The following is a 21,680-nucleotide window of genomic DNA, read 5'->3' as shown; positions in this document are numbered from 1 at the left end:
AAAATAAGTACACTCGACATGCTTTGAACTGGCGTATATCTGTTACATTATAGTATATTTCTCATGGTCCTATTTTGAGCAATCTACAATTGCTCTAATTTATAATTTTGGCAAATCGAACAAAAGGATGGAATAAAATTCTAAATGCGGAGCAGCTAGCCTGTCATAAAAAAGATTTTGGCGTTAATTGACAATTTTTTCCCATCCTAGATATAAAATTAATATTTTTCGAAAATTTATTCTTTATGAAATCGGCATTCGTATAAAACGTCACATATAACACCCATTTATTTTTAATAATAGGCTTGAGGGTCAAAATCATTTCAAGAACGCTTTAAGGGACAAGAAGGAGGTCTTAAGTATGAGTTTGATCCTAAGAAAAACATGATGAACGAAAAAAAAAAAGATCTACCCATATACTTAGGTCATTTTCAATGTGTGAAATCAAATATCAATACTTATTGTAAACGAACTTTTATTTATAATATTCGTTGCTGCTTGTTGTATTGATATAGGCGTCCGTGATTGCCGAATATTACTAAGGGTGTTGATTACCTATTTTTTCTTCTCTTTACAGTTGATTCAGCTGGAGGACGTCCGTCGAAACGTGGTCGCTAAGTCATCTAACCACCAAACCGGTACCTTGTAGCTAAGTAACATTTTAATTTTTACACTAGCCGACAAATAACTGGAATACGAGTCTGATTTTGTTATCATTGCAAGTTTTTAGAGTGTTTAATAGCAACCAGTGAAAATGTAACGTCGCTTACACAAAAAAATAAAATAAAACGAAAGTATGCTTTTCGGTGTATTAGACTCTAGGTAGAGTTGCTGTACAGCCGTACGGAAATAAATAAATTTTAGTGCCGGCTTGACGCATTTCAAAAATCGTTCTCTAGAGGAAAACAAATGTTAATTAACTCAACACAAAGCAATATGATTTCGTAGTATATTTAGGGTTTTAAGTTGCGTTGAAAAAGGCCTATCGGGAAAGATATATTGGTCGGTTATTGAAGCAGGCTCATCCGTAAGAAGACTCTCTCGACGAAGTACAAAAATATTTATTTGAAACTGAGACTAAAAAAAAAACGAATTAAAAATAGAAACAATAAAATTATTAAATACGTGGTATATTTTTACTCTTTAAAAGGGCAATAGAAACAGTGATTATAAGGAGATTGTCTGAAACGAATATTTTCGTCTCTTTGGGCCATCCATAGATATTTCCAGAAATGAGGATAAAGCTCCCGAAATTTCATCGAATTTAAAACGAAGCATGTCACCAAAAATTTTTAAATTTTTGAGAAGAGGTTTCAGTCATGTATCTGTAAACGACAACCAAAATGGTGTAAGTTTTGTGGGATGAGAGAAAAAGGAGAACAAATGACATAATTTATGAACGGTCTACAGATAACACAGGCCAGCAATTTTTAAACCTTTGAAAGTTGATTTGGATTTGTTTAATGTATTGGATTCTGTATAATTGAAGCCGCCTAAATTTAAATCTGATAAGCATTTTTTTCTATCATGTAAGGTTTTTTGTCAACATTAAAAGAGTTAATTAATGAAAATGTCAAGAAGACAAACCGAATTGCAACATCTAAATTCAATAACAATGTCTCAAACAATAGTTAAGTCCATTTATTTTTGGAAAATCTCTCTCTGTTGGCCGAAAAACTTGATTTAATGGATTTTCCGGACTGTCCTTTTTTAATGCCCAGCAGTGGTCAACAAATTATAGTTTTATACTCACATTGCATCCTATTTTTCTAAATATCTCTTAACATGTTTTCTACAATGTCTTTGTAATTTGGATATTTGTTGTTTCCTAGAAAAAAATTTGTAACAAGTTTTTCAGCTTCAATCATGGTATTCTCAAAATCTTGATATTCCATTAATCGACTTATTTGAAGCCCTATAAAAACATGCTCCATCTTTATTTGAAGCTTTAACATACTGCTTCATCAGTCCTAATTTAATATGTAAGAGAATTTCTCGAAGAACAATAAGACTGTCGTGAAGTTAAATTAACTATTTTTCTGTTGCCCCACTCACAAATCATCGAACTATAGTCATTCGATTTTCTCAAGCAGTGGTTCCAAGTCTTCGTAGGATTCTTTCATTTGTACAGAAAAAGCAAAAACATTTCCGTTGTGCAAAAGAACATCTCTTGGATGAGTCAATAAAAAAGCACCAGTACTCAAATCTCTTTATTAGATTAGGAATATCCGGTGCAATAAACAAATGAACCGCTTTGTTCAAAATTATTTTGAAGTCTAGATGCTACAATTTCGGAAAGATCCTTTGGTAAACCTATCTCTCATTGAGTCATTAAACTCTAGATTCTCAGATGGGTTTTTAGTATTATATCCACGTACAGTGTTATTCCCGTACACAATAAGACTGTAGATCGCAAATCACAAGCTGTAGGGTTATTTCCCTTATCTGTAACTTCTGTAAAGTTTTACGGAACAAAATATTTCATGTTATCAAGAACCAAATAGTCGCCCAATACCTCTTTTAAATGAAGATCCACCATTACCAATGTAACGACTACGTCTCAGTATATTTCTGAGGCTATTGATGAAGGTTGTCAAATGAACGTCATATGTCTTGATTTTTCGAAAGCGTTTGATCACACGCTCCGCGCCTTTGGATTTTCCGAATCGCCTTCTAATTTGTACATTGCTTCCTCAGGCGTCCCTCAAGGCTCAATGTTGGGGCCATTATTATTCAACATTTTCGTTAATGACATTGGTTCCCCATACTAACTCTCTAGACGTAGTAACATGTTCTTTGTGCCTACACCAAGAACTAATATTTTAAAATTTTCACCTAAGCTAGACTTAAGTTAAGTTTAGCTTTAGTTGGGCTTCATGCCTTTAAATAAATTAATAAAAATAAATAAACATTGCTCATGCAGAAGTAGCAGTCATCATAGTGATTTTTTGGCTCTCTCCATATCAAACAGGAGTGTAATTTTTCGTCTAAATTTCTTGACTCCAAAAGAACCACAACATAGCATAACGTATCTGAAATGTTTTTACAAAATCTTAGCATTGTCGTTTTTTTGAATGTTTATTTATTTATTTACAGAGAGACAGGCGCAACTGTTCAATAAAAAGAAAGCACAAAATGTCACAAAAAATTATTTTTTACCGGCTAAATCTAATTAAGAACTAATTACAGCTTTTTATTACAGTATGTTAATTGGTATACGGTCTTAAGGTCAGAGCAAATAGGTCAATATCCGGAAACGCGTTCTCTACCCTGCTATAAGTACGGGTACATCTGATAATTGGAGAGTTAGAAGTATGTTTTTTCAAAAACAAAAGGAGATTCAATCAAATTGTTTCCAACTTTAAATCAAAATTTGTTCTACGATTTTTCAAAGACTGCATACAATTGAAATGAAGGTTTTCACTATTACTAAAAAAATGTCTCTGTCTATTAAATCTATAATTTATAGCATTTATAAATTTTCGTTGTACATTCTCCAGCCGTTCGATATATTTCAAATACATTTTATTCCAGACTGGCGTAGCATATTCCAACACGTGTCTGACAAGACTGTGAAAAAAAATGCATCCATACCTTTAGCTCCTTTTGAACAATGCTTTCTACTTGCATCTCGAAAAAAAACCCCGAATCCAATGATATACCCAGGTCCTTTAATGTTCCCATTTTTAATACACTAAATACGACATCTCAAAAATTAATTGTTTTTCTATTCGTTTACACCGTACAACTCCGAAAATATGAAAAATACCAAATCACAAAATGTTTGTTGGCCTGTGTTACTAATGTACCCAATAGAATATTAATGAAGGTTAATGACGGTGAAGGATCGTTGTTGCTGAACTCGATTTTGACTAACGTTCCCAGGTTCGAACAAGGATGCTTCATTCTCCAACCTGCTGCGTATTATGTGTGTAAAACTCTGCGCAATCGCTTCAAAATGTAACATTTTCATGCCGCATAACCAGGAGTATTGTTATTACACGAATATAAATAACAAATGTTGATAGTTGCGTAAGGTTGTTTTAAATTATTTTTTATAATACTAGCCCATACGTTGTGGAGTAGAATTAAGACTGTTTTACATAACTTAACAGCTAAGAGTACCGGTAAAGCTTTTGAATTTGATTTGCATGTGTATCGGACATCTTTGTGTATTTTTGAAGTACTCTCGTAAAGGCCAGTTTTTTAAGCAATAAAGTAATTTGGCCTGATCGCCGAAGGAGTTTTATTTGAGCCCCATTTTAACCAAAACAATTTCCAACAAAAAAAATCTGACTTTATTTCAATAGGAATCGATCACAAATTATCATGAACATATTTCTTCGCCAACTTCATGGCCTCTTTGAGCAACGTGTCCCATTCCTGTATGTGAACCTTTTTGGGCTTCATGTTGCAAATCGCATCTCCTGCCTGGTTTTTGGAGGGCCTCACCTCTGAATCGAACACGGTGGCAACGGTTTCGGTCAGCCACGTTTGAGCGTCGAAGTATTCGTTTTGAAATTCCTACGATACACCAAAGAACACTCGTTTAAATTAACAGGATAATATAAGCCTCGTCTACCTTGGGCACGCAACAACGTGCTTTGACTATGTTGTCCGAATAGGAAACAATCAATACGGGCATGTTGGGGCATAGTTTAGTGGCTTTTTGTAGAGGCACGGAGTCTAAAACGACGGAGCTTCGCAAATAATGCACAATATATTTTTTATTGGATTTCGACGTGCCAATGTTCGATTGTAGAGCATCCTCCATTTCCATCTCGATGAAGTTCCTAACAGAAATTTTTTATATATACGCCTACTAAATAGTTGGAGAGAAAATTGTATTCATCTCTTAGAAAAATAATTATAAGGACGTGAAGCATACGAAGGGCGTATCTCAGAAAATCGACTTTTTGAGATAATGTCCTCAGTTTTTCTTCATATTGTATTTGTAAAAGTAACCGACAAGACGGATCCCAACTACTCCTATATTTAGTTATAATCCAATCAAAACAGACAAAAATCAGTCCAAAACATAGGCAAAGTTCGCATAAAGCTGGAAAATGGCAGAGACGTTATATATAGCAGTTTACATGAAATGTCAAAAATCCCCTTCGATTCGACTTGTGCAAAAAATTTTATTTTTCTCGAAAACGGTAAGTTTCTCTCTTCTACAAAAATTGTTCTGCCACTTTTTTTCTCACGACTCACCATTCGCGAGATATCGCGGTTTCCACTATTAGAAAATTCATATTTTACATAATACGCACACATTTCCGCACCACCTACGAAGCACATTTTTTTTTACGTATTTTCCCCAGCAAGTATACTCCACAATCTATTGTATTGAATTACTACCCTATGTCCAATTAGATTTCCACAAACATTTTATTTCCCTAAATACTAAAAAACAATTTATTTAGTTACAATGTAATGAGTTTGAATAAAATGCTAATTTTTAATAAAAAAAAAATTCTTGATGGTTTAAGTCACTTATAAAGTCATGCAGTTCATTTTGAAAATGGTATGTCATTTCAACCTTTCAAAATCACATTTTCTTTTAAAAATGGTTATAAATTTCGTAATCACAATAAATACTTATTTGTTGGCACTATTTCATTGTCAAAAATATTATATTCTATTATATAAAAATATTTTATAATATTTAAAATGCAAACCTCTTTATATCTTGAAACAAACATACGACTGATACCACTTTCATAATCAAGGCCTCAATTGTTGAGTTACGCTTTCTTAAGAAAAATTATTGAGTGATAATATTTGGGTTAAATATCTGGACAAGGATTAAATTAACAAAATTTGGTGAAATTATAAGCAACTGTTAATATGTAATTAGTAATTTAATAGAATGCATTAACATAATTACCTACTTCTTTTTTATTATCATTTATAATCAGCCGTTTTATGGAAAATACATACGTTGTGCAGTGTGCAACGACTCGGATTCTGACTGGTCCTTGGCAGACATTCTACCCCCTTCCCACTTAATAAAAAATCGGAAAAGAAATCAAGAGAACACATCAACTAAAATTTCAGCATCTATTGAAAAGCTAGCGTTGAAACTACAGAAAGTGACATTTTAGCCAATTTAATTCTGTTAGAAAATGCTCATGTACAAAAATTCTGCTGACTATAATTAAAAATATAATGGTGAGACATGCAATGCATAACCATATAAATAGATTTCCTAGAGCCGAATCTCACTACTGTCGCAAGAGCTCTTCTAGAGAATATCTAAGCCCAGATTTAACAATTTCTGCAGTGTATAGCATATACAGCTAGTTTCATATTTTGAGGAATCATCATCAGACTGTCATATCACATTTTGCCAAAACAGGGTTTGTTTGTCGTTCCATATGAGATCTAAAGGCAGGTCGTAATCGAAATTAATACGCATATTTTGTGGATACAGAATGGTTCACTGTAACTGTTTCGTAAACCGCTTTAGACTAAGGCCTAAGAGCGCGAATTTCTATTGCAATGCCATAAAAAAACTTAAAATGTACAGATTTTTTAGACTTTAATGTTTTATCAAAAAAATTAATGAGTATTAACTATCCGTGAAGACGATAACAAAACCAAAGTGAACTAGACAAATATCTCGGAGTTTAAAGTTGAAAAAAAAACACCCTAATAAAATTTTCTTCTAGTTATATCTCATTGTGGTAAAGTCTACAGAAGCATTACCTTAAAAAGAACACAGGAAAATGTTTTAAATATTTTATAAACATACATACATATAAACTCATCAGCACTACCACACAAAAAATCCTAGAATGCATAACAAAACAATCTTAACCGCGACTTAGGTTTTGACCTTTCACCAATATGGGTTATCCGAGACAATGTTCATCCCTCCCCTCCTTTAGCTCCGCCTCCCTCAAACAGTAAATAAGCAGGCACGCAATAGAATGAGAGCCAGTTTCAGTTAAGTCCTGAAGAAGCCAATATTATGATTAATGAAACGTCAGCAAGTTTGATTTATAAACAACCGATGCAGGAGGAAACCAGAAGATTTGTAAATAGTATTACAGTAGCCTGTGCAAGTTTCTTTGAGAAATTAACAGGTCAAAAAGCGTCCCAAAAATTTGAAATCCCTGGCTTTGACATTCGAATATGGGAATAAAATCTATCAACGTGCCAAAACACAATTCCTTTTAACTACGAATTTATGGACTAGAGAACAAAAAAAGCAAATAGTATGGGAAATAGATCTAGCGTTATCAAAACTTACTTCAAGTTTTGTTTGCCGATTTGTTTTAACTGCCCATTTACAACTTGCAAATCTGCCAGAGCTGCATCCTTAAATACCAGAGGGATGATCGTATTGTCCCGGGCATCAAAATTTAGCTTCTTCTTTATTCTTCCCACCGCAACTTCTATTAATTCCGGCTAGGAAGACGCGAAACGGTTATTATCACCATGCTGATGCTCAATGATCGTACCTTGTCCATATTATCCCCCAACGATTTCTTTAACAGTGAAATTTCTTCGGATAAACGCACGGCATTTTGCCTCGCTAATTTGGCTCGATCGCCAGTAACAGCTGTGACCGACTGAGTGCTTCTACCTAAGGATTTCATCCCGATTACACAAAAATCTTCCAGGTCTGAGGTGTTTAAGACGTGAGTACCGCAACAGGGTTCCCTAAATGAAAACGAGACTCTGAATTTTTCTTCACTACTGATTTCAGCAATCTGATGAAAGATTTCTAGAAAAAGCATACCTTGAAATAAAGGCTGAACCATCCGTTACTTCAATAATTCTTATGTTATTATCTGGATACACCTCGCCAGGTATCAATGTAATCTCATCATACTTGTAGAGCTGTTGACTATCTACTATACTAACTTTAACTTCTATTTGCTTCTTAATGAGACTACTGATTGTGTCCTCAATGCTGACTACATCACTTATGTCTAATTTTGCTCCGAAAATAGCTACATCTAAATTTAAGTACGAGTCAGTCACTTTGCTGGATTTCTGACAGCTAGCTCTCTTAATTTTCTTTACAGCAGCGTTCAACAAGTGGGTGCCGGTGTGGTTACACATGTTAGCAATCCTCGCGGCTTCGTCCGGTTTTATTGTACCCAAGGAACCTGATCTGACCGTCCCACTTCTGACCACACCTCTATGGAGTATCCGGCCATCAATGTTAAGCAACTCTTTAACGTCAAACTGAGAATGCTCAAAAATTATAGTGCCTCTGTCAGAGTCTTGACCTCCGGCGGCACAGTACATATTTGTTTTATCTAAAATGAGTGAACACACACAATTTTCTCCCGCTTCAGAAGTGGACAAGTCGTTCTGTATAATATTGAGAACTTTGCACTCCACGGGTGGAAAACTATACCCCCTTCTTCCTTTGCTGTAGAAATATTTACTCGAATCGTCAGTTCTTGGTATTGTTGGTTCAATATTAATCGAAAATTTCATTTCGGCCGACTTTTTCTTAGACTCGAGTTTTGCGTCGTCAAGACCTTTGGCAAAACTGAGCGGGTTGAATTCAATATCCAGAACATTGGACACTTGTAGTATTAGTTCTTCGTCCATGCCGTGAGTGTCATACAATCTGTATGCCAATTTGTCATCTATAATTTTACACTTTGACTCGTGCAACTCCTTATATGCTGTTAACACATTTGGGGCAATATCAATGGGATCGATGGTTGTAAGTTTGGCATTCTCTTTAATTAATTTTTGCAACTCCTTCTCTGAAGATTTTCTTAAGTTGTGATAGACATTTTCTTCATAGTCTATTATTTGATGAATCTATAAATAAATTATATCACTTCTATATACATGGTGCTTACAAATTTCGTTTACATACTTGATCCACATTTCTCTCTATTTCGGGATACACCTGACCCAAATTTTCAACAACATAATTACTTAACTCTTTTGTCAATCCTTTATCTTTTTTAAAAACAGTCTCACTCAAGTAGAAACATTTTCTCAATATTCGTCTTAGTTTATGACTGAAATGTTCAACACAATATACAAATTATAATGTTTAATACTATATTATTATTATTTATTTGCTTACTTTTGTTCAGGTATAGCCCCATCGCCCAAAGAAACTGTAATCATTCTAACATGATCCGCCAATGTCCTGTAAGACATGTCAACATTGTTCCAATCTTGTTCTCCAAAATGGCCCGAATATTCAGAAATTCCACTACAATTCTACAATTAAGCTAAAACTGACCGTTCTTAATAAAAAGCTTACTTTTTGAATTGCTTTCATTAAATAAGTGAAATTATCTGTATCATAACTGCTGACCTTGCCTTGCAAAGCGCATGTCAGCCTTTCAAATCCCAAGCCTGTATCAATATGCTTTTTGGGTAATAACTGCACTGAGCCATCTTGCTTTCTACATTTTTATCAAATTAACTAAATCCGTTGAACAATTATTTCTCACATACCTATTATGCTCTATAAAAACTATGTTCCATATTTCCGTCAGGTCATGCAACCCTCTGTTGACAAGCTGCGCTCTATTTACAGTTCCCATATGATCATAATGAATTTCGGTGCAAGGACCGCAAGGGCCTACCAAGCCCATTTCCCAAAAATTATCAGTTTCACCAAAGGGTAGAATTCTTTCCTCTTCCACACTGCAATGAAATATTATAAATGCTTTTTATACCTTTATAACAATAACTTTTACCCAATTGTACTCCATATGTGCTTAGTCTCCTCGTCAGGTGGCAAATTTAATTCTGTATTTCCACTAAAATAAGTTACATACAAACGAGATGCTGGTAATTTGTAAACTTTTGTTAAAAGTTCCCAAGCCATTTGGCATGCTTCTTTCTAAGAGAAGAAGTAATTCAAAAAAGTTAATCAATATTGAGCATTACTTAAAGGTACCTTAAAATAATTCCCAAAAGACCAGTTTCCAAGCATTTCAAAAAATGTGTGGTGATATCCATCTCTTCCAACATTATTTAGGTCATTATGTTTTCCTCCAATTCGAATACATTTCTGCGAGTTTACTACCTTCGGATACTGAGGAGTTTGTAATCCAAGAAATATTCCTTTGAACTTAATTAATAATAGGTTATAATATTCATGATATTCTGTAACTGTAACTTACTTGGTTCATACCCGCGTTTACAAACGGAACAGTTGGATCGCAAAACGGTATTACTGGACTCGATTTAACAAATTTATGACCCTTTTCTTCAATAAAATAATTCAAAAATTTCTCCCTAATAACTTTGGATGATATATCCTTGTCTAAATATTTACTAATTTTTCGAAATACAAAATTTAAGTGTCCTGTTTTATATCGTAGGGTAACGTGAACATATTTATTAAGCATTTTGCACCAAAATTTTCGTTTATAATAAATTAATTATCCAAATTATTAAAACAGTAAGTTCCTAACCTTAAAAATCTCCCTCTTTGCCCACAAACGACAGATTAAATTTAAATTTTTTGCCGGCGTAACTTTGATAATCTGTGACCTCGTCTACAATGGGCGAATGACCATTGCCACCTGCCCTCCCGTTTGTGAAACGTATTAAGAAGTGGCCAATTGTGGTGGAAGGCACAGTCAAAACAATTCATTATAAAAAATAAACCCCAACAAAAAAAAGATTGTTGTGCAACTGTTTGCGGGCATGACGTTTGATTGATTGTAAGATATTTTGTGAAACAAAACAAGATTGCAGGGGTGTATAATTAGAGCTTTTTAATTTCAGCAGAAGCATGGCTTTAAATACCAGTGCGAATCTGTTGAAATCACTTCGTCATCCTCTAAAATTATCCGTATCCTCTTACCACCCCAAGGTGATCGATCATTATGAAAATCCAAGAAATGTAGGCTCTCTGGACAAAAACGATAAGAATGTTGGTACTGGACTGGTTGGTGCTCCAGCCTGTGGTGACGTCATGAAGCTACAAATCAAAGTGGATGAGAATGGAAAGATCATCGACGCTAGATTTAAAACCTTTGGTTGCGGCTCGGCTATAGCAAGTAGCTCGTATACGACAGAATGGGTAAAAGGAAAAACAGTAGACGAGGCTTTGAAATTAAAAAATACTGAGATTGCTAAAGAGTTGTCTCTACCACCAGTAAAACTGCATTGTTCAATGTTAGCCGAAGATGCCATTAAAGCTGCTTTGTCAGACTACAAGATTAAACAAAACCCAAATAAGGAATAGTTTCGAATAAGTACTGAAAGGATGTGATAATTATGAACTAGTTGGATTAAAATATTGTAGTTGTCATTAATGTCAATATAAGTGGCTTGAAAAATTATTTTTTATTTACAGCGTAAGCTTTTACATTAAAAATGGATTTTTTTGCCTGATTTTGTTTTATCCTCACCGTGATGCACTTTTTGTCGAGGAATGTCAACAAATCCTAAAAGAAAAAGTAAGTACCCTGCGTGATTTTATTTTAAAAAATTACCTGAATATGAAACCTGAATCCGAGGTCTTTTATCATCATATAAAGCGACTCTAGTTGCAGGGGCTCATACAAAAGAATATTTTCTCTAATAATTGGATTGGATGAAACCAAATTGTGCCAGACAATTTGCAAGGGTATTCGGCACGAACAAATCTTTGTAGACTGCTTTCTCTCAAATATCAAGTCGTCCAAATTTTCGCTGAAATTATACATTCATATACAACGTACTTCTCTAAGATGTCGGCATATAGAAAATATAAAAAAATATATTCCTAAAAAACCATACCCCCTCTAAAACCTAAAATGATATCAATTTTATAGGATTTTCGTTAGTGCTTTAAATTTTCGATATCAAATGTCAATTATTGCGTATGGTATCAGAAGTAGTTTTTCAACATTCTAACTATGACAATGAAATTCAAAAACATAACTTTACACATCAATACATAAATAATCTGGAGTGCGCTGTTACTTCTAGTAGCATGCAAAATGTTCAGAAAAATAATTAAATTAAATAAGCAAGGTGATAAAAATGATTAACCGAAAGTTATTTTTCATATTTTGAAAAAACTATGTACCCCCTGGTTTTAGATTTTTTGGACCAAGCACTTTTACCTAAAATGTATTCATAAGACCAAAAAATAAGGAGCAAGTTTCACATGTTTTATTTCTATAAAAATATACAGGAAAAATGTAACGGGTGCTTTAACAATTCATACAGGAACATTTCTTCTAAAAAATTGATGCGATAGGCGTGACATTGCAAGGGTCACGGACCATCGATAGTCGTAATGCTGTGGACTTTTGACAAATGTCAATCATCAGAGCAGCTTATCGTCCGTTGTCCATGCATTGTGGATGTTTTGTATTTTTTTGTAATCTTTTATTTTAATCAGTTTTTAATATAAATCTGATTAAACACGAATGTGTAGTTCAACGAGTTGTGATTCGTGGATTGAAAGATATTTTGATTTGCGAGAAATTATCAATATTTAAGCACCCCCAGAATATTTTGTTTTTTTTTATATATATAATAAAATAGAAAGTTTTATCACAAAATTAACCTACTTTTCTAAGATATCTTCTGCAATTTCGATCGGTGGGCTGCACTTTATACCATCCACGTAGCTTCTATTATTTCTGCGTTTCTTAATTAATTGATCATTCTCATCCGTCTTGCTTTTCTTTTCAATTACAGGATGAGTCGAATCATATATGTACTTCAAAAGCATCGCTCCTCGTTTCCTTTTCAGAGGTTTAATTCCAAACTTGTCCAGCTCTTCAGCTATAGTAGGCGTGTTCATGTTGTCGTAATCCAACATGGGCGTTACATTCTTGGTTTTAACAACTACATTTGGCAACTCTGAACCGTTTCTATTCGGGGTCACAACATCGTTAATTTTAACGTTGATTTCACTTGTGCCGGTGGTAGCTTCATCGATAGAAATGAATTCGCCGACTTTGTCTTTCAACATCGACTTATGACAATCTGTGTCTTCCTCTAAACAATCAATATCTACAAGAGACGGGTAATCAATATAAAATTGGCAATTTTCAAGGATATATGAAAATATGTAACATTTAAATGATATAATCACGACTGTCACGACCTCGAAATACAATCCGTAATAATTTTCCGTAATTTGTGCCAGAAGAATTTACAAGATGCCACATTTCCGCCACATATTGGACAAAAATTGTGATTGGTGCCTCGGCACCGATATTTTTGTAGTTTTCTAAACATCTACCTAGTTTGCCTCGAACATTTAACGAGATTTATGCATATTTAGACAAAATGTTGGTTGTTCAATGTCGCAAGGCTATTGGTTGAAAGCGGGATTTTAAATCTCGCGCATGCGCATATTGAATGGATAAATTTTTTTCTATGATAGCATAGCTCTATATATCTAGTAGCTATAAGGTTATACCATATCCTCTATGCTACAATGCAGGAACTTATGAAACTATAAAAAAAAATTGAGAAGTTGCGTGTGATTTAAAATTTCTTTTTTTACCGACCATGCGCCACTCAACAACCAACATGGCCGCTGACAGGCCGTCAATAAGTTTGGACGAGGCATTTTTACGGCAGTATTTTCTCAAAATATTGACCAGAGATATGTGTGTGGAGGTCGCTGTTTGCAGAGAAAATGACGCAAAATGCAGATATCTCTACAAAAAAACATCAATGCCGCTTGCGGCGTCCTGAAGCCACTATACCACCTAGATCAAAAAGTTCCGGGAATTTATTCAGAAAATTAAAAATACAAGTTTATGCCAGCACTTAGTCCAATACTCGGAAGATTGTGTATATCACTCAATTGAACAGAAAGAAGTCACAGGGAGCCAAATCCGGTGAATTGGGTGGCTGCTTTTGTTTGTGTGGTGTTGTATTTGTTGCATTTTTTGTAAAAAAAAAAGTGAATAATGATGGAATTGTGCGACGGTGCGGTTTCATGGTGCAGAATTCGCGAGTTTTCTGGCCACAATTCTGGCCTCTTGCGAGCATTGTCTTCTTTCATGACTGAAAACGACATGGTGTTTTTAGTTAGTTAGTGGTTTTGATGAATACCATTCATTTGATGCCTGGATTACGTGCTGTACTTATCCCACATGTTATGTCCAGTAATGGCCTTTTCTTTTGTGACTTTAACACGGTCTCTCTTTTGCATGAAATTTAGGACTTTTGGAACCAACTTTGCTGCTACACGACGGAAACGGATATCATTAACGAAAATGTCTTGGACGGATCCATAGACAATGTTCAGGATATCTCTCTGACGGTTAATTTGCGATTATTGGCCAATATTTCTGTTACTTTATCAATGTTTTCGTCGTTCGTTGTTATCGTCTTCGGTTGATTCAGTTCGGTTGAAACGTCGTGCCACTAGTAAACGACTGTTTTCTTTAGAATATCGTCGCCGAATCACTTTTCCAACATTTCCAGCGTTTAATACAAGTTCGTTGTTGCAAATTTAAATGCACTTTTAAAATTGGCAAAAATCGCGAACACACACAATCGTCGATGTATTGACGTTAAGATGGAGGAAATGTCAACAACAGATGTACCAAATTAACAAAAAAAAAACTCAAATCAGAACAATGGGTGCGTCAAATGGTACTTTTTGATCAAGGGGTTAATTAACCAATATATTTGTCTAGGGGGTTATCTAATAACTATTTGAATATAACACAGCAATTCTGATATTTTTTAAGAAAAAACGTTTACTTGTATTATATGTATGTAAAAAACAGGAAAACAAACACATACGTAAAAAATAGTTCAACTTTTTATTTAAAAAAATATAAAGAAATTTCCTTTAATTCGATCCATCTTTTACCAGAGGGCCATAATTACCATGGATAAAGATAAATTTATGATTTTAAATGAATTTAGTGGAAGGTAAAGAACTCTTTTTCCAGGCTGTAAAATAGATGATTTTATATATATTCAAGGGGAAGAAAGAAGCCTTTAAGGTACCTAATTTTGATGAACCATCCGCAGTAAGTCAATCGGATGATTGATTGTTATGGTAGGATACCATAACAAAGTTTTAAGGATAACAAATATCAGTTTAATTAAAAATTCACTGATTCATTTGTGAGTATTTAATTTTTGATCAATTCATTATATTATACTCACCGAAAACATTTTCATCAGCGGATCTGGCTTCCTTTTCCATTGAAAATCCATCAAACTGTAGGTCTGTGTCTATCGGTGCACCATGGTAAGAAGAATAGTTAAGCTCTTCATCGCATAGGGCGCTGCTAGTCGATTGCTGACTTAAATTACAGCCTTCCACTTCAGATTCCATAAACGATTCTTGGGAGTTCAACATTTCCATTATGTAACTCGTAACATTTAGACTTTCTGAAAAAGTCCTGCGCAGGCTTGAGGTACTTTTATTTTCCAATCCCTCACTTTTCGATCTACTAAGGCTGCAATCTTTGTGTGTTTCTTGTTCTGCCCGTTTGACAATAGGAAAATAATCGTTGCTCGAAGAACCTGATGAAATGTATATAAAATTTGGATGGTCTGCGACTGACCTCTTCGGTGTGACGGAGATCTTTTCTACTCTGTCGGGAGTCACAGGACTTTTTAATTCAACATCATCAAAAAAATCCGTTTCATCAACTATAGGTTGTCCTGTGCTACCAAGTAGTTTATTTGGATGACTGACTATTGGGGAACTACCCCGGATAACTTTATCTGTTTCTAAGGTGTCTAAAAGTGAGTAATCAGAATTGCCTGAAGTTTGTAATTTGTTGGAACTGGACAGACTTTTTTCTATTTGACTGGCAGAAACATGTTCAAAGTCAATGTTGCTACATACATCTTCCAAGTCGACCTCAGTAAAACTATGCTCTTCACCTGTCAATCTACTAAAGACAGATGGAAAAGTTTCTTGGGAATTGAACCTCGTTACATCTTCTGATGGCACAGGAATCGCATATTGGGTTGGATTTTTGTTAATGATGGGTGAATCGTTGCCCCTTACTTTATTAAATGTAAGCTCATCCTCTGATCCAAACAATTCGGGAGACATACTTCTGCTCAATCCAGGACTTGGTGATAAAGTAGGCTCAATAGTTTTTTCAGGAGTGCTTTTTATTTTTTCATCGGTTCTCAAAGGTGAAATATCTCTACCTGGAATCTCGTTCCACTTTTTTAAAAGGCGCCCGCAAGATGGAACATTAGGCGGTAAATTTAAGCTGGGAATTTTAAATCTGCCAGAGTCGTATATGTTATCGATGTTAAAAACACACTTTTGTCTGCAATAAAGTTCATTTAGCTTTATGCTGTGCAGAGAGAGCGGCGATGCTGAGGTCGAACGTGGTGCTTGGTGAACGTTTTGCAGTATGAGTGAAATTTTTGATGATATCAAAGCTTCTCGGTCTTCTTCTGAGCGGCTTAACAAGATTGGAGTTACGTATTTAAAACGTTTCCTTTGCTTAGAAAGCTAGAAAAAGAAAGTTCAAAATTAGGAAAATAAAACGTGCACATTTAGTATTCTCCTAATAAAATACCTCGTTCCATTTCCTGGGCTCTACCGTCTTATTAGATCTAAAACCAAATCTTTCCAAAATTGTACTGGTCAAGGCGCTCATGTCCGGCATATCATCCAAGGAAGATGAGCTCTGGGTATTATTCTCGGCCTCAAATGAGGATTTTGAAAGCATGATACCCATTTGGAGATGTTCAGAGTTAACATCAGAACTTCTGAGGTTGTTTTCGATAATTTTAATGGTAGAGTTTGCTAAACATTTCCTTTTTTTAGACCGTTTTTTTGAGGGTACTTTTGATTTAGAAATTTCCCATTTTATGTTCCTCTTTGGTTGAGTAGGCTTTGGCGTTTGGAAGGGAGATTCTTCACCACCATCTGCCGTTTCTATTTCAGAGAGCAGGTTTTTGTATGGCGATTCAAAAGTTTTAAAATCAGATTTAGGTTTCAAATTGGCGTTTGTTTTAAAGTATGCATCTAGAGAGCTAAAAAAACACATCTGACGAAATATTTATTCTATTTAGAGGACAACATAATAATAACAATCAGTAGTGACTATGCAAACCTAAAGTTTGGTTTAGACATCTGGGTTTGAGGTGAGCCGTTTGAACCAGCTGGGTGTTTCCTCCGGGTCTTCATCTTTGTAAGCAGCACGATCCCTTGCCTTCGATAATAATAGACCTACAGTAGGATTCTCAAAACTCGCTCGAATATGGTCTGCTTTACTCTGTAGGGCTGCAGGCACAACGAATTTTTCACCTTTCTTTTGAAGTTTCTTAATTTCTTGAGCAGTAGCTGTGCATCTAAAATGTTTTATCCATAGGTTATTTTCCATTTTACTTTATTTTTATTAAAATTACTCAAAGATGAACCAAGATAAAGCACCGAACGCTATAAACGCCCCAGCGAAATAGTTTCTCTGAATATAGAGAGGTGTGCCTTTAGTTCTACGAGGCTTTCGAATTCGTTCGTCGACAAGCCTATCTGCCATATTCGCACCAGACGGAAATATCCATAGGATTAAAAATTTATATTTTTTTGCAACAGCGAAAACACACTTCTTCTTTTAATCACTTGTTGCTGGCAAATTGACTGGGATCATTCGCCCATTGCTGACTGCTTTTGAGATGTATGATAAAATAACTAAACTTTAAGCCCAGATTCCGTTTTTTTTTTAATTGATAATTTTTATTATAAAAGGAAAGAACTTCGCGGTTTCGTGTGGTAAAGGAACGCAATGTTTTTCTATCGTGCTCCCGCGGAGCACTATGAAACTTTCGTAAAACCGATGTGATTTAATTGTGCATGCACCCTGTATAAAATGTGCTTCACATCTCGTCGAACTTCAAAGTTACAGTAAACATCGGTAAATATTAAAATTTGCACAAATAATAACGTTGTCGAAAAATTTGGTTGCACCCGATTTCTACCGTTTAAATGTGGACACGGACTTTTACTTCTCTGCTAAATTTGAAGTTAATATCTGCAAATTTAGGACACTTAACACATTTTTCATTAAGGACGGAATATCGGGAACACCCTGTACAATAGATGAAATCCTTAAATGCAAAAGTTTTTGCTGTCTATACAGGCTATATCGCAATATAAAAGAATGTGAGAACTGATTCACAGTCTTTCAGTTAAAAACCAATTTTCAATAATAAAGGGGGTTCATTTTTCAGTTTTTTTGAATTTGCGGCACACCCTGCATATTTTTGAAAAATTGTCAAAAATAAAAGTTAATGGAGCCGTATCTTCTGCGTCTTCTGGTTCAAGAATTTTTTGGGTCTCGTACGCAGTTTTTGAAAAATGATGTTTTATGTAGACCCTTGCACACGCGATTTTTAATTTTTTTTAGAATACTTCCCGACCCTCCAGCCCCCCCATTTTCAATAAGTTCTGACACAGGACAAAACTGCATATGTATGCCAAATATGAAATCGATTGCTCCAAATTTCGGACACTTATAGTGTTTCATAGCAGTTTTCAAAATACAGTCGAAAATCGCGAAAAAAAGATGGATGCCGGCGTCGGATCGAGGCCATTCCTTACAACCTTACGTATCTCGAGTAGGGTTAAAAAGAAGGCAAATTTCAATTTTGTAGCTCCAACTAACCAAAACCAAAAGACGAGAACCGTTAACTTGCAAAAAATTTTATTTTAGGCATTTTCTTGATTATATACAGGGTTTTAAAATTATAGGCAAAATCTAAAAGACCTAAAAAATTGTTCTTTTACAAAGTAAATTATTAGCCGCAAATCCAAAATCGTAAAAAATATGGGTAATAGGTTCAAACAGTGTCATAGGCCGCATCAAGTGTTACAGCTTTTGTATTTGTGGTTTTCGTCTATCACATACGCTGCTCGGGATACTTGAAAAAATCCATATTGAAATAACTATTTCGGGGGCTGTCAAGATGCGATGACGTCATTGATTATTACGGCGCGAAAACCATTCACTATTTTCAAAAAATTCTTGGACCAGGAAACCTCGAAGATCCACCTCTACCATATATTTTACGATATAAAAAGTTAAATAAAAATGAAACAACTAATAATAACACAAAATATTATATACCTACCTGTATTTGTTTCTTCCTGCTTATTATCACAAACATCATGGTGCGCTTTAGGTATTTAAATTATCTCTTGAATTTCTTTCTTGCAGATTTTTCAAATCGATCTACACCAAGATTTATTTGGATCTGTTGTTTTAATGTAAAGCTCTAACCTTTACTTCGAACATTGTTTAAATCATATACAAGGTGTGTCGTTTATGGACAAAAAATCTATAAGATCCTAAAAATTTCCGTTCTGGGCAAATTATTGGCGATAAATGAAAAACCGTTAGAGATGGGATAATTTTATTTGAACAGTATCGTAAACTGTGTCGAGTGAGAGTTTCAGGTTTCATCAATTATGTACGAGATATTTGAAAAAATATCATTCCACAAAGCTATTATTTGTGCAATTTTAAATATTTACCGGTGTTTATTGTAACTTTGAAGTTCGACCAGAAGTGAAGGACACTTTATACAGGGTGCATGTACAGTTTTAACTGTTTTAACTCTTGATCGGATAAATTCTAGTATTTTGTATACTTTGATTAATGTTAGTATCCCAATTGCTTTTTTTCAGTTGTGTTTCACTGGTTGTTAGTCGTGTTTTTGGGCTGCCTGCAGAGTACAATTTTTCCATTTTGTTGTAATAATTTTCTGATTTTCGCTATGGAATGAAGAATATCCTTATCTGCTTTCTTGGCGCAGATCGAATCACCTTTACGGACCACGGTAATGAGCGAATGATCACGGTGCTCTGGCCCAAATGTTGGAGGAACGAGTTAATTATCTCTGCATATAACCTACAATTATATATTAAAATTTAGTTTAGCAGGTGTTTACTTTATGCAAAATTTGCGAAGTTTTGTAGTTAATATACGTTGTAAAATGTTAGATTTCGGGTAAAAATAAGTAAAAGTTTTAAGCTGTTCTTGTTAGGTAAAGAAATGCATGAACATGTTAATATTAGTAGTACTCCTAAATTTATCTATTCGCTTACTAGCTGTAAATCCGCCTTTTTTAAACCAAGTGTTTAAAGACAAATCAACGAAAAATTATAGCATTTTTGAATCAAACCCTGATAATCGAACGGAACACCGAGTTCCCTCTATAAATCTGGATTTAGCGAACAATTCCCATCTGTCCCAAAATTCAAATTTTTCCAAAACTATCAAGCCAATCCCCACAAAAGTGAATGTTAAAGATGGTGCCCTAATGAGAGGTATATACGTTTTTGTAGGGCTCCAAGTACTTTTGCTTATTGTATACGTCAGCGTTAAATTATTTAAGTGAGTATGGTGATATTAGTTTCCAATATTTTGTTAAACCTGTATTTACGATTTAGGAAGCGAATGGACAAAAGGCACACAATTATAAGGTATGGGGTGAGAGCTAGGCAAAATGATGTCGAAATGGAACCATTGCCCTTATCCGAAGATGAAGATGAAATTATTTTTGATATAAATACTGAGGGGAACAAATAATATATCTAGGAAACTTTAAAATGTAAAAATTGGTTGTATATGATGTACTTAATATTTTTTGTTATTATTATAAATAAAATTTATATAATAAGTTATATTTGATTGTAAATGGATAATTCATTGAATGACGGTCTTTAAAAAAAGTATTTGATTTTGTCTGTCAACATGATCTCTGCCTTTTCCGTGTTACCAGCGATAAGTGTATCAAAATCTGCTGGTACAACTAAATGTGACAAATTTTGTTTTTTGATAATTAATTGTCAATAGTTTATAATGGAAGCAATCAATTATATCTTTTAATGGTTCTGCAGAAATTAATTTAAGCTCTTTACAGTCATCTGCTGTAAGATATATTACGGTATCATCTGCAAAACTTATAACATATCCAGGAAATTCCTTTAGGAGTATATTACTTAAGTAAATTATAAATAAAACTGGGCCCAAAACCAGATGTGTGACATCTTCAATCAAGACGTGTTTTCTCCCAGTTAAGTAACTTTTAAAAAGATCAAGAGATATATTTTTTTCGCCTATATCCTCCAAAGCTTCAAACATCTGTGCGTGGTTAACGGTGTCAAATGCCTTTGCCAGATCTAGGAATATGCATAAAGGAGGTTGGTTTACTTTTGTCCAGACTCTCATAAATTTTTGACGTTAGCGATGTTATAGCATCTTGTGCTTATATTTTTTCGTAAGCCATATTGTTTCTCAGAAATTATTTTAAATTTGTCTAGCAATTTTGTTTTAGTTTGCAAAAACTTTCGCCACTGTAGATATTAGGGAAATTTTGCTGTAGTTTGTCATCTCTTGTTTGTTGCCGCTTTTAAATATTGGAGTCACAACAGTGATAATATTTTTAAGACGTGTTTTTTGTGTCAACAAAAAAGATTATAAAACATAGTAATTTAATTTGATTTGATGAATCATAATTTTAATCGTAATTTAAATCACTTGATTAAAATCAGCAAGCAAGCAATTTTTTATTACTAAATCTTACGGTCTTTTTATGATTTTGCTCAAAAGAAACATTTTTAAAAAAATATAAGTAGCTTTTTTATTCAAAATTTAGGTCGGAAGCTTCACCTAACTCCGAAGTCGAATAATTGCATCTACTCTAATGTTCAAGCTTTTAAAGTTCATTGAAAGTACATTTCAATGTTATACAAAAATTTTATAGTCATTTATCGA

At 34.3% G+C, this 21,680-nt stretch overlaps 4 protein-coding genes and 1 long non-coding RNA gene across 8 annotated transcripts in view; 3 read left to right on the top strand and 2 right to left on the bottom strand.

Moving 5' to 3' along the window:
* Nucleotides 1-4,194, top strand: part of LOC132697448 (anoctamin-8-like) — a 29,317-nt gene extending 25,123 nt beyond the window's left edge. For all 3 annotated transcript variants that reach the window (XM_060662989.1, XM_060662999.1, XM_060662982.1), the window contains exon 18: nucleotides 578-4,194. In XM_060662989.1, the coding sequence (XP_060518972.1) occupies nucleotides 578-649 (72 nt within the window). In that variant the 3' untranslated portion in view covers nucleotides 650-4,194. The remainder of the gene's footprint in view (nucleotides 1-577) is intronic.
* A 104-nt stretch (nucleotides 4,195-4,298) lies between these two features.
* On the bottom strand, nucleotides 4,299-10,477 carry LOC132697878 (alanine--tRNA ligase, mitochondrial). 2 transcript variants are annotated; one of them, XM_060663610.1, is made up of 12 exons: nucleotides 10,125-10,477; nucleotides 9,899-10,072; nucleotides 9,696-9,841; nucleotides 9,451-9,642; nucleotides 9,254-9,398; nucleotides 9,071-9,210; nucleotides 8,855-9,002; nucleotides 7,751-8,796; nucleotides 7,470-7,671; nucleotides 7,259-7,416; nucleotides 4,583-4,793; nucleotides 4,299-4,524 (listed from the first exon to the last, which is right to left on the bottom strand). In XM_060663610.1, the coding sequence occupies exons 1-12, from the start codon at nucleotides 10,350-10,352 to the stop codon at nucleotides 4,318-4,320; spliced, it is 2,997 nt and encodes a 998-aa protein (XP_060519593.1). In that variant the 5' UTR covers nucleotides 10,353-10,477; the 3' UTR covers nucleotides 4,299-4,317. The 2 variants fall into 2 exon arrangements, with proteins under 2 accessions (XP_060519593.1, XP_060519599.1); XM_060663616.1 differs by having other exon boundaries at nucleotides 9,308-9,398.
* Nucleotides 10,478-10,524: 47 nt separating this feature from the next.
* Nucleotides 10,525-11,294, top strand: LOC132697895 (iron-sulfur cluster assembly scaffold protein IscU). The gene is made up of 2 exons (XM_060663642.1): nucleotides 10,525-10,670; nucleotides 10,735-11,294. Exon 2 carries the CDS (start codon nucleotides 10,742-10,744, stop codon nucleotides 11,195-11,197), a length of 456 nt encoding a protein of 151 aa, XP_060519625.1. The 5' UTR covers nucleotides 10,525-10,670; nucleotides 10,735-10,741; the 3' UTR covers nucleotides 11,198-11,294.
* LOC132697887 (uncharacterized) lies at nucleotides 11,280-17,549 on the bottom strand. Its single transcript, XM_060663631.1, has 7 exons — nucleotides 17,311-17,549; nucleotides 17,016-17,253; nucleotides 16,476-16,935; nucleotides 15,091-16,408; nucleotides 12,516-12,963; nucleotides 11,448-11,646; nucleotides 11,280-11,399 (listed from the first exon to the last, which is right to left on the bottom strand). Exons 2-7 carry the CDS (start codon nucleotides 17,087-17,089, stop codon nucleotides 11,292-11,294), a joined length of 2,607 nt encoding a protein of 868 aa, XP_060519614.1. The 5' UTR covers nucleotides 17,090-17,253; nucleotides 17,311-17,549; the 3' UTR covers nucleotides 11,280-11,291.
* A 1,746-nt stretch (nucleotides 17,550-19,295) lies between these two features.
* Nucleotides 19,296-20,442, top strand: LOC132706677 (uncharacterized). The gene is made up of 3 exons (XR_009619625.1): nucleotides 19,296-19,947; nucleotides 20,249-20,297; nucleotides 20,354-20,442. It is a non-coding gene; the product is annotated as an uncharacterized LOC132706677 (long non-coding RNA).
* Nucleotides 20,443-21,680: the final 1,238 nt, after the last annotated feature.

The sequence above is a fragment of the Cylas formicarius genome, unplaced genomic scaffold, assembly GCF_029955315.1.
Source record: "Cylas formicarius isolate icCylForm1 unplaced genomic scaffold, icCylForm1.1 PGA_scaffold_10__41_contigs__length_53128322, whole genome shotgun sequence".
Taxonomy (NCBI): Eukaryota; Metazoa; Arthropoda; class Insecta; order Coleoptera; family Brentidae; genus Cylas; species Cylas formicarius.
Note: the sequence above shows the minus strand (reverse complement) of the source record. Positions and strands in the feature narration are given on the sequence as shown.

Bases quoted from the DNA above. Each gene is read 5' to 3' on its own strand.
- LOC132697878 (XM_060663610.1), bottom strand. From the start codon at position 10,352: ATGCTTAATAAATATGTTCACGTTACCCTACGATATAAAACAGGACAC. The intron at 9,399-9,450 runs GTATGTGAGAAA...ATAAAAATGTAG, and splicing joins GTTTTTATAGAGCATAATAG to AAAGCAAGATGGCTCAGTGC. The intron at 4,525-4,582 runs GTAGACGAGGCT...GGTGTATCGTAG, and splicing joins CACGTTGTTGCGTGCCCAAG to GAATTTCAAAACGAATACTT.
- LOC132697895 (XM_060663642.1), top strand. From the start codon at position 10,742: ATGGCTTTAAATACCAGTGCGAATCTGTTGAAATCACTTCGTCATCCT.
- LOC132697887 (XM_060663631.1), bottom strand. From the start codon at position 17,089: ATGAAGACCCGGAGGAAACACCCAGCTGGTTCAAACGGCTCACCTCAA. The intron at 16,409-16,475 runs GTATTTTATTAG...TTCTTTTTCTAG, and splicing joins AGCCCAGGAAATGGAACGAG to CTTTCTAAGCAAAGGAAACG. The intron at 12,964-15,090 runs GTGAGTATAATA...CGTCTCTTGTAG, and splicing joins CGCTGATGAAAATGTTTTCG to ATATTGATTGTTTAGAGGAA.